Here is a 12,500-nt window from a genome sequence, read left to right on the forward strand (position 1 = left end):
ATTGGAAATTGCAATATCATTATCATGAACTCTTATAAACATTCTTTAATTCCAAAAAAATAATATTGCTATGAATGTTTTCTTTATATTCTATTAGAATCCTTGCTGATATAATAATAATTGTTGCTGTTTTACTATCATGATCACCATAATCAATATCATCATTGCTATCATTACTGCTATTAGTGGTAACATTAGCAGCACTAACACATTTCACATTTGTTATTTCCTTTATTATTACCTAACTTTCATCGTCAATATCATGACTAATATTTCGTTCATCTAACTCTATCCTCGCTGGCCTGAAACCAAAACGTAACATTATTAAATCTAACTTATTTCACTAAATCATATTTCCATCTGATATACGATCTACTCTTACATTATCTAAACCTAATTAAATCTAACCGGACCGAATCCAATCCATAATATAAACCCGTAAACCTAAAGAAAACAACTGCACATAAACACAAAGATCTAAAACTACACGATTAATTATTCATTAAGTTTGATTTGAAATCGAAGATAGTTTGAATAAGAAAGCAAGAAAAAATAACGTATATTGAAGAGGAAAACATTTAAGCAAAGAACAAGAAAAAAAAAAATTTAATCAGGAAAATTGCATTCTAAAAATGAAAATACCTTTTAAACAAGAAAAGGAGGTATCTCAATAAAATAAACATATATATATATATATATATATATATCAAGTGAAAAAAAGAAGAAAAGAAGAAGACGAAACAGAAAAAAATAAACAAACACAAAAAACTGAAAGAAAAAGAAAGATAGAGAGAAAGAGAGAGAAGGAGAAGAACAAGAACAAAAATTTATAGTCTAAAAATAAAAACACATCTTCGAAAAGGAAACAAGAGCACGTCTCAGAGAAAGAAAATTGCATTCCGTCATTTTCTGTCTTCTACAGAGAAGTTAGGAAAAAAACAAGAAAATAAAAAAAAGATGCTAGAGACATTTTACTGATGATGCGGAAAGACAAGAAAGAGTGAGAGAAAAGGAGAAAAAAGAGAGAAGAGGGAGAGAAAAAGATGAAGGTGATAGAAGGATGACAGAAGAGAAGGAGAGAGAATAAAGCAAGAGAGTAAAAAGATAAAATGGGAGGGGGGCGGGGGATAAGACAGAGGAAGAGTATGAAGAAGAGAAAATAATGAGAGAGAAGAAGAGGAGAGGGAAAAAAATGAGTGAGAAAAGATGAAGAGAGGAAAAAGAGAGAAAGAGAAAAAATACACAGATGACAAAAATTTAACAGGTATAACAAGAAGAATAACTAAAAGAAAAAGACCAAGAAAAGAAAAAGAAAAAGAAACAATACAAATCAGAAAGAAACAGAGGATAAAAAAGAACAAACTCCAACAGCAACAACAACAGACAAACACTCAAACACACAGACCAATCTCCCCTCAAACTTTTTTCTGCAAACAATCACAAGGATACACAATAAACGAGCAAAGAAACGAACACAAAAACAAACAAACACACACAGTGAATTAACTATTATCTTACATACAAACAACATTATCAAATTGCATTCATATCCACAAACAAATGCACACTGTAACAAACAATCAAACAAGGCAAACAACTACAAAAAGTGCAGAGACAAATAAGACTACACTCATTCACTCATCCATTAAAAAAAAAAAATCTTTACCAAATAAGGAACAAGTAAACAGGAATACAGTATTCATCATGAAATGAAAACAAACAACAAACTAACAAAAAAAACAAGAACACACTCTCCATGACAAAAATCAAAAACAACAAACACACGAACGAGAACAAACACTTCACCATGCAACAAAACAAATAACAAACAAACAAACAAACAAACATACAAACAAACAGACAAATCACCGCCTTCCTCTTCTTTACCTCTTCCTTTTTTCCACAAAGAAAAGAAAGCTCCTTTGTCGAGGAATCCTTAAAACAAAGGAAGCCCCTGTCGATAGTTGCCATGAAGTGCTGGTGTCGTGTTATGAGGAGCGGGAGTGCATGTTGATTTGGTGTCATGATGTGCAGAGAGTGCATGTTGATTTGGTGTCATGAGGTATGGAGAGTGCATGTTGATTTGGTGTCATGAGGTATGGAGAGTGCATGTTGATTTGGTGTCATGAGGTATGGAGAGTGCATGTTGATTTGGTGTCATGAGGTATGGAGAGTGCATGTTGATTTGGTGTCATGAGGTATGGAGAGTGCATGTTGATTTGGTGTCATGATGTATGGAGAGTGCATGTTGATTTGGTGTCATGAGGTATGGAGAGTGCATGTTGATTTGGTGTCATGAGGTATGGAGAGTGCATGTTGATTTGGTGTCATGAGGAGCGGAGAGTGCATGTTGATTTGGTGTCATGAGGAGCGGAGAGTGCATGTTGATTTGGTGTCATGAGGAGCGGAGAGTGCATGTTGATTTGGTGTCATGAGGAGCGGAGTGCATGTTGATTTGGTGTCATGAGGAGCGGAGAGGGCATGTTGATTTGGTGTCATGAGGAGCGGGAGTGCATGTTGATTTGGTGTCATGAGGTATGGAGAGTGCATTTTGATTTGGTGTCATGAGGAGCGGGAGTGCATGTTGATTTGGTGTCATGAGGTACAGAGAGTGCCTGTTGATTTGGTGTCATGAGGAGCGGGAGTGCATGTTGATTTGGTGTCATGAGGTGCGGGAGTGCATGTTGATTTGGTGTCATGAGGAGCGGGAGTGCATGTTGATTTGGTGTCATGAGGTGAGGGAGTGCTTATTGATTTGGTGTCATGAGGTGGAGAGTGCATGTGATTGTGTCATGAGTCGAGTCATGTTGATTTGGTGTCATGAGGTGAGGAGAGTGCCTGTTGATTGGTCATGAGGTGGGGGTGTCTGTAGAGTGATGAGCGGGAGAGTCCATGTTGATTTGGTGTCATGAGGAGCGGAGAGTGCATGTTGATTTGGTGTCATGAGGTATGGAGAGTGTATGTTGATTTGGTGTCATGAGGAGCGGAGAGTGCATGTTGATTTGGTGTCATGAGGAGCGGAGAGTGCATGTTGATTTGGTGTCATGAGGAGCGGAGAGTGCATGTTGATTTGGTGTCATGAGGTGCGGAGAGTGCATGTTGATTTGGTGTCATGAGGTATGGAGAGTGTATGTTGATTTGGTGTCATGAGGAGCGGGAGTGCATGTTGATTTGGTGTCATGAGGAGCGGAGAGTGCATGATGATTTGGTGTCATGAGGAGTGGAGAGTGCATGTTGATTTGGTGTCATGAGGTATGGAGAGTGCATGTTGATTTGGTGTCATGAGGTGCGGGAGTGCATGTTGATTTGGTGTCATGAGGAGCGGAGAGTGCATGTTGATTTGGTGTCATGAGGAGCGGAGAGTGCATGTTGATTTGGTGTCATGAGGAGCGGAGAGTGCATGTTGATTTGGTGTCATGAGGAGCGGAGAGTGCATGTTGATTTGGTGTCATGAGGAGCGGAGAGTGCATGTTGATTTGGTGTCATGAGGAGTGGGAGTGCATGTTGATTTGGTGTCATGAGGAGCGGGAGTGCATGTTGATTTGGTGTCATGAGGTATGGAGAGTGCATTTTGATTTGGTGTCATGAGGAGCGGGAGTGCATGTTGATTTGGTGTCATGAGGAGCGGAGAGTGCATGTTGATTTGGTGTCATGAGGAGCGGGAGTGCATGTTGATTTGGTGTCATGAGGTATGGAGTGTGAATGTTGATTTGGTGTCATGAGGTGCGGAGAGTGCATGTTGATTTGGTGTCATGAGGTATGGAGAGTGCATGTTGATTTGGTGTCATGAGGTGCGGGAGTGCATGTTGATTTGGTGTCATGAGGTATGGAGAGTGCATGTTGATTTGGTGTCATGAGGTGCGGGAGTGCATGTTGATTTGGTGTCATGAGGTATGGAGAGTGCATGTTGATTTGGTGTCATGAGGTGCGGGAGTGCATGTTGATTTGGTGTCATGAGGTATAGAGAGTGCATGTTGATTTAGTGTCATGAGGAGCGGGAGTGCATGTTGATTTGGTGTCATGAGGAGCGGAGAGTGCATGTTGATTTGGTGTCATGAGGTATGGAGAGTGCATGTTGATTTGGTGTCATGAGGTGCGGGAGTGCATGTTGATTTGGTGTCATGAGGTATGGAGAGTGCATGTTGATTTGGTGTCATGAGGTATGGAGAGTGCATGTTTATGTGGTGTCATGAGGTGCGGGAGTGCATGTTGATTTGGTGTCATGAGGTATGGAGAGTGCATGTTGATTTGGTGTCATGAGGTATGGAGAGTGCATGTTGATTTGGTGTCATGAGGAGCAGAGAGTGCATGTTGATTTGGTGTCATGAGGTGCGGGAGTGCATGTTGATTTGGTGTCATGAGGAGCAGAGAGTGCATGTTGATTTGGTGTCATGAGGTGCGGGAGTGCATGTTGATTTGGTGTCATGAGGAGCGGAGAGTGCATGTTGATTTGGTGTCATGAGGTATGGAGAGTGCATGTTGATTTGGTGTCATGAGGTATGGAGAGTGCATGTTGATTTGGTGTCATGAGGTATGGAGAGTGCATGTTGATTTGGTGTCATGAGGTATGGAGAGTGCATGTTTATTTGGTGTCATGAGGAGCGGAGAGTACATGGTGATTTGGTGTCATGAGGTACAGAGAGTGCATGTTGGTGTGGTGATCCATGAGGTGAAGAGAGTGCAGGTTAGTGTGGTGAGTCATGAAGTGTGTAGAGTGCATGATGGTGTGATGAGTCATGAGGGACAGAGACTGCATGTTAGCGAGATAAGTCATTAGGTGAAGAGAGTGCATGTTGGTGTGATGATCCATGAGGTGTGGAGAGTGCATGTTGGTGAGGTGAATCATGAGGTGTGCAGAGTGCATGCGGGTGCGGTGTCATGAGGTTTGGAGAGTTCGTATCGGTGTGTGATAAGCCAATAGACCATGAGATTGCAAGCCTTAAGGAGAAATTTAGAGAGCGTACATTGGCGTGACGAGCCATGTGGTCTAGAGAGGGTATGCTGGTGTGGCGTAGAGCGCACGCTGCTATGTTAAACCATGAAGGGAATAAGTATAATGTGAACTAGTGTCGCGGGCTATGAGGTTAAGAGAACGTATGTTGGGGTGGAGGACCTTTAGGCTTAGAGAGTGCATCCTAACGTGGTAATAAAAATACGAAATTCGACCTTAAAGAGAGTCGTATACAGTTATGGTAATGTATCGAGAAAAGATCATTCAAGAAATGTACCCGCTGCTGTATCCACTCTGCCTCCTGCATGTGCCCGCGAAGATCTAGATATCTGGGAAGTTTATTCATGCCAAGTGTGTAGAATGAATGGAGAGATCAGGAGTGGTAGTACAGATATCCAAGAATGATACGGAAGATTTTCTTGCTTATCAAGAAGTTCTGTCGAAGAGAAAACGATTTCTTAATTCGAAGATGGGGCAAGTCTATTTTATATTTACTTAGCTCTTACGTTATTTATTTATTCATCTCTCACGCTATTCACATGTTTATCCATTCATATGTCTATTCATCCTATATATTTATTTTAGCCAGATAAATATTTTCTTGGGGCGCAAAACGTCCTTGAAGTAGTTACTCTATCCACCACTAGATGGCAGAAGAAGACGGTGGTGCATTCATCCAATAACACAGGACGAGGTTTTGTCGAGACCTTGTCGCCTTTATTATTTCCACCGGAGGCAGAAAGCAGAATTTAGGTTGGGTACGAACTTTGCTTCTTCCTCCTTAGGGAAAGAAAATCGGTTTAAACAGCACATCTTCGTAAATTATGCTACATGCGTATGTTGGTCTAAGTTACGCAAAGGCCGGGCTTTCTCTAAATGGGAAAGAATTGTTATGAGTTTTCCTTCTGGGGATTTTCGACGTTCGCACGGGCGTTAAGGGTGGGTTTTGCTTCCCGAGAGTTGTGTGCGGTCAGCGGGAATGTAGTATGCAAGGGACGGTAATGTGAATGAGTGTTGACCTACTCGATTAACGATAGTTAGGTAGATCTTGGAGAAGAAATAGATCCGCTGTGTATGTGTAATAACTCCATGCAAGCATACTTATGTTCAAACACACATACACACGCACACGCACATACACACACACATACACACACACACACACACACACATATATGCATATATATAAATATATGTGTGCGTGTGTTTACATACACACACACACACACACACACACACACACACACACATATATATATTATATATATATATATGTATATATATACATATACATATGTATATATGTATATATATACATATATATATATATATATATATATATATATATATATATATATATATATATATATATATATATGCATACATGTATATTTTGGTCAGGTCAGTGAAATCAGAGCCACTTCCTTTTCAGTCATTTTGTCATTTAGTTTTGATGCAGCTTCTGTTTAGAAATGACTCAACCATAAAACCCTGATCGTAGGTCTTCCTTCATCCTTTCACTCTCATGACCGACTCTTCTCGAAATTCGAATTTGTTGCCTTTATATTCCATTTTAATTGCTTCATCTCCGACCAACGCGACAGACAAGCCGAGACCGACCGACTCTCCCCGAAATGACTCGATCATTGCCAAGCCCACAAGCAAGCCAAGTCAAGCAAATACAAGCTCGGTAGTCCCCCCAAAAGCAAGTTCAGTCGTTCCTCCGGTTCATTCGAATGCAAGTTCGGTTGCTCCGCCTATCCAATCCAATGCAAGTTCGGTCGTTCCGCCTATAGAATCTAACGCAAGTTCGGTTGATCCTGGAAAACAGCCTTTCGCAAGCACGCTCGGTCCCAATCAACCAACTCCTGAGGGAATGATTCCGCAAGGCAATTTCACCGGTATTGCCTCCTTCCTGAACGGTGAGAATAGCATTACAGCTGTTACATGAATTTAACTCTCTCCCTCCTTCTTGCCCGCCATTCTCATAATATTTCTCCTCCCCAGTTTCTCTCTTTTCCCATGTCTCTCGAATCTTCTCCTTTTCCTTCTCTTTCTTTTTGTCGTCCACTTTCTCTTTCTCTTGCCTTATTTATTTCCTTTTCTCCCCCCTCTCTTTCCTCATATCACCCTCCTTTTGATGAATTCCTTCCTCTGCCTAATTTCTTGATTCGTTTAATTTCCTTTGTTTTTTGTTGTTGTTGTTTAATCTCCCTTCTCCCTCTCTTTGTCTCTCTTGCACAATTTATCTCTCTCTCTCTCTCTCTCTCTCTCTCTCTCTCTCTCTATATATATATATATATATATAAATGTATATATATATATATATATATATATATATATATATACGTATGACAATCTGTCTCTCTATCTGTCCATCTGTTTCTCTCTCCCTCCCTTCTCGTTCTCTCTCTGTCTCCCCCCCCCCCACTCTCTTTACTTCATCTCCAAATATCTTTATGTATCTGTCATTATTTTAACATTTTGCATCTTTGTGCTTGAATTTTATTTGTTTTGTATGTCAGATTTTTTTATTTTGCACTTTTGTCTCTTGCTTCATTTTTCTTCTCTTTCCGTTTGTCTGCCACTCCCTCTCTCCCTCTTCGTATCGCCCCATCTCTCTCTGCTTATATGTCCGTCCGCTGTCTCTCTGTCTCTTTCTCTCTCTCTCTCTCTCTCTCTCTCTCTCTCTCTCTCTCTCTCTCTTTCTCTCTCTCTCTCTCACTCTGTCTCTCTCTCTCCTGTATATCATATTGAATAAACCTTTTTAAAATCAATCAATCTCTTTCACTACCTCCCCTCACTCTCTCTCTCTCTCTCTCTCTCTCTCTCTCTCATTTTCTCTCTCTCTCTCTCTCATTCTCTCTCTCTCTTTCTCTCTCTCTCTCTTTCTCTCTCTCTCTCTCTCTCTCTCTCTCTCTCTCTCTCTCTCTCTCTCTCTCTCTCTCTCTCTCTCTCTCTCTCTCTTTCTCTACTGTAGATTGTATTGAATAAACTTTTCAAAATCAATCTCTCTCTCTCATTCCCTCTCTCTCTCTCTCTCTCTCTCTCTCTCTCTCTCTCTCTCTCTCTCTCTCTCTCTCTCTCTCTCTCTCTCTCTCTCTCTCTTTCTCTCTCACTACTGTATATTATATTGAATAAACTTTTCAACCCCCCCCCCCCTCTCTCTCTCTCTCTCTCTCTCTCTCTCTCTCTCTCTCTCTCTCTCTCTCTCTCTCTCTCTCTCTCTTCTCACATTTTCCTCTTTGTTCCTTAAACGATTTCCTCTGCACCGCGATCCACCATCTATAAGCAGGAGCACGACCCCCCCCCCCCCCCCCGCTAAATAAGCTCTTTTCGCTACACCGCTATCTTCGTCTTTTTCCGCTAAACGCTAAGGCTTTCATTTGGAGTGTATAAACAGGGGGAGGGGGAGGGGGGTAGGTAGGTATGCCCTTAGTTTTGCCTTTGTTTAGAAATCAGAAAAAAATAGAGATTTATAATGGAAGGCGGTAGTTGGAGAGAGAGAGAGAGAGAGAGAGAGAGAGAGAGAGAAAGAGAGAGAGAGAGAGAGAGAGAGAGAGAGAGAGAGAGAGAGAGAGAGAAATAGAAAAAAGAGAAAGAGAGGAAGATTAAGAGGAAGAGAGAGAAAAAAACGTGAGAAAGAGAGAAAAAGAGGAAGAGGTAAGAGAAAAAGAGGTTAAAGATCAAATATTAGAGAGAAAAAGATAAAGAAAGAAAACTGAGAAAGAATGAAAGAGAGAAAGAGATCGAATGAAAGACAGAAAGGGAGAAAGCGAGAAAGAGAGGAAAAGAGAAAGAAAGAGAGAAGGAGAGAAAGACAGAAACAGAAAGATTGAAAGAAAGAAAGGGAGAAAGAGAGAAAAAGAGAAGGAGAGAAAGACAAGAACAGAGAAAGACTATAAAAGCGAGAAAGAGAGAAACCAAGAGAGAAAGAGATAAAGAAAGAGAGAAAGAGAGAACAAGAGAGAAAGAGAGAATCAAAGCGAGAGAGAGAGAAAGAAAGAGAGAAAGAGAGAAACAAAGAGAGAAAGAGAGAAACAAAGAGAGAAAGAGAGAAACAAAGAGAGAAAGAGAGAAACAAAGAGAAAAAACAAAGAGAGAAAGAGAGAAACAAAGAGAAGAAGGAGAAAAAGAGAGAAAGAAAGAGAGAAAGAGAGAAAGAGAGAGAGAGAAATAAATAAAGAGAGAAAGGAAGAAACAAAGAGAGAAAGAGAGAACGAAAGAGAGAAAGAGAGAAAGAATGATAGAGAGAGAGAAACAAAGAGAGAAAGAGAGAAAGAAAGAGAGAAAGAGAGAAAAAAAGAGAGAAAGAGAGAAATAAAGATATTAAGAGAAAAGGAGAAAAAGAGAGAAAGAAAGAGAGAAAGAGAGAAGGAGAGAGCGAGAGAAAGAAAGAGACAAAGAGAGAAAGAAAGAGAGAAAGAGATAAAGAAAGAGAGAAAGAGAGAAAGAGAGAAAGAAAGAGAGAAAGAAAGAGAGAAAGAGAGAAGTAGAGAGAGAGAGAAAGAAAGAGAGAAAGAGAGAAAGAAAGGGAGAAAGAGAGAAAGAAAGAGAGAAAGAGAGAAACAAAGAGAGAAAGAGAGAAAGAAAAAGAGAAAGAGAAAAAGAAAGATAGAAAGAGAAAAAGAAAAAGAGAAAGAAAGAAAGAGAGAAAGAAAGAAAGAGAGAGATAAAGACACCAGCATTCACGCAAGGGGACCGCAACGCAATACATCCACAGATGAATATTCACACCATCGAGGAATGTCGTGGACGTGATGACCTTTGACCTTTGGAGTTTTTTTTTTTTCTCTCTGTCTCTGTCTTTCTGTCTATTTGATTGTGTGTCTATCTGTCTGTATCTGTCTCTGTCTCTCTTTCTCCTATTTTATTTATTAAAAAAAAAAAATTCCCTATTTCTTTTTTATTATTACCATCATTATTACTTTTGTTTTGGTGTGGGAGAATAGGAGGAAGAGGCACTGTTTGGTTTCAGTGATATATTTTTTTTCTGTTTGTCTCTGTGTCTGAATTCTTCTGTCTGTTTCTCTCTCTTTCTCCTTCCCTTGCCTATCTGTCTCTCCTCAATCTATCTCTTTGTCGCTCATTTTCTCTCCTTTCCCCTTTATCTGTCTGCCTCTCTTCTCTTTCACTCTCTCTCTCTCTCTCTCTCTCTCTCTCTCTCTCTCTCTCTCTCTCTCTCTCTCTCTCTCTCTCTCTCTCTCTCTCTCTCTCTCTCTCTCTCTCTCTCTCTCTCTCTCTCTCTCTCTCTCTCTTTCTCTTCACTCTTGCTCTAGCGTTTCCTCCGTTTCCCCTGTGCCATACATTTACATACAAAGAGAAGGCAAATGACCGAAACAAGTGAAGTGAGAAAGAGAGAAGAGATAAAACAGGGAAACACGAGACAGTTGGAAAATATCAGGATGAAAGAAAATGTGAAAAAAGGAAACCAGAAAGAAGAAACAAGAAGATAGAAAGAAAAACACAAAATAACGAAAAAAAATCACAGAAAAAAAAGAAGAAAGAACAAAAAGACGGAAGATAAGAGGAAAATTGCAATTGACACGCAACCAACGAACAGAAACAACGGAAGAGGATAAGCCAGCGATTCCCGGGATTTAACGTTCGAAATCCAAAGTGGCCACCTGGCGAACGGCCTCTTATCTCGTTGGCCATGTTGCCTGACTGAGATAAGCCTTGGATTTCTACAACACGATACTTCCTACAATAGTCTACTATACGGGAATTTTGCCACGCTGGTTAAGGGTTGGATTAGTGATAACAATCTGCAACGCGGGAGTTTCAAATATCTTCAACACAGGATTTCTACAACAGTCTCCGACACGGGAGTTTCGTCACGCTGGCTTATGTAACAATCTACCATACGGGATTTTCGTGACACTGGCTCTAATCTACAGCACGGGATTTCTACACTACTATCTTCTACACCAATCTACGATACGGGAGTTTCGTCACGCTTTTACAACAATCTACAGCACGGGATTTTCCTGACATACAATTATCTACAATACGGGATTTCCACAAAACTATCTTCTACAGCAATCTACAATTAGCTACAGCGCCTTCTCCTACATCAGTATGCACCAGGAGATGTCTATAACACAGCAATCTACAAAACGGGATTTCTACAATGCGACCTCCTACAACAATGTACGACACTGGTCACCAACAACACTACCTTCTGCAACAATCTGCAACATTGTTATTAACAACATTCAACAGAACTATTTTCTACAGCAATCTGCGACACTATATGTACAAAACTATCTTCTGCAACAATCTGCAACATTGGCTTTTACAACATTCTTCAACACTGTTTTCGGCAGCAATCTCCACGTGGGTAGTAGAGTTGTAGATCTCATTAATTTATTCTTTTAAGATCGTGTTTCTGATGGCTGATGTTCTTTTCGTGTTTATCTGCCAGGCTTAAAAAAATAGAATTCTTCAAATATTTTATTTATTTTTTTCTTGTTTTGATTATTATTTATTTTTTTTTTTTGGAGAAAATAATTGGATGTTATTCTCTCTGCTCGCCTAGATTTCATTTTTTTTTAAACTAGCCATATTGTATAAGCGTACAACATATACTACATATATGCAAAGTATAAACCAACACCTAAAATAATAAAGAAAAAAAAAAATATTATACATAATACACGATATATGATACACAAGACGCTTATATACAATTAGTAATATCGCACTGCATGATATAACACGGCATTACTTTAGAGCAACGAGCCAGAACACAGGCAGCCTCGCAATCTCGGTCAGCAGTTAATAGGCTAATTTAGCTCGTTCTTCTCTTCATTGACGCCATACATCAGAGGTGGTGCTCTTCACGTGAATACGAAGGCTTAAACTAAAATCTCTGTAGACCGAATATACGTGTGTGTGGTACGGATTTCACTTGGAATGCGTGTATGGGTTTCCCGTGTACGTCTTCACGCTAGATTCGTTTTGTTTGTTGGTCGTTTGTCGTGTTATATACATACACGCACATATATATGCTGATATATAGGTACGCACACAGGCAAACATACACACACGTGCATAAGTACATATAAGTGAGTAGATAGATAGGTTGGCAGATAGATAAGTGGATAGACAAACAGACAGGCAGACCGACAGACAGACTAACAAACAGACAGACAAACAAACAGACAGACAGACAGACAGACAAACAGACAAATATAGATACTCAGATACGCTAACAAATATTATCTTCTATACCTTCTAAATAATTAGGGAGTGAGAAGGGCGAGAGAGAGGAACTGGGGGATAAAAGAAAGGGGGAGATGGGAGGAGAGAGGGAAGAGGAAGGGGAAGAGAGAGGGCAAGAGGAGGAGCACCGAGGGAAAACGGAAAGGAAAAGGGAAAGGAGGGAGAGGAATTGGTAAAAGAAAGAGAGAGAGAGAGAGAGAGAGAGAGAGAGAGAGAGAGAGAGAGAGAGAGAGAGAGAGAGAGAGAGAGAGAGAGACAGGGGGAAAACGAAAGGGCAAGGAAGGTAGACAGCCTGAGGGGGGATTAAGGAAAGACATACTAT

The 12,500-nt window shown here is 40.2% G+C and overlaps 1 protein-coding gene across 7 annotated transcripts in view; it reads left to right on the top strand.

The window, feature by feature from the left end:
• Positions 1-12,500, top strand: part of LOC125046664 — a 44,749-nt gene that overhangs the window by 29,719 nt on the left and 2,530 nt on the right. For 3 of the 7 annotated variants that reach the window (XM_047644511.1, XM_047644513.1, XM_047644512.1), the window contains one exon: positions 6,556-6,873. The exons of the other annotated variants lie outside the window; for them this stretch is intronic. In XM_047644511.1, the coding sequence (XP_047500467.1) occupies positions 6,556-6,873 (318 nt within the window). The remainder of the gene's footprint in view (positions 1-6,555; positions 6,874-12,500) is intronic. 7 annotated transcript variants of the gene reach the window in all.

The sequence above is a fragment of the Penaeus chinensis genome, chromosome 39 (genome assembly GCF_019202785.1).
Source record: "Penaeus chinensis breed Huanghai No. 1 chromosome 39, ASM1920278v2, whole genome shotgun sequence".
Lineage (NCBI taxonomy): Eukaryota > Metazoa > Arthropoda > Malacostraca > Decapoda > Penaeidae > Penaeus > Penaeus chinensis.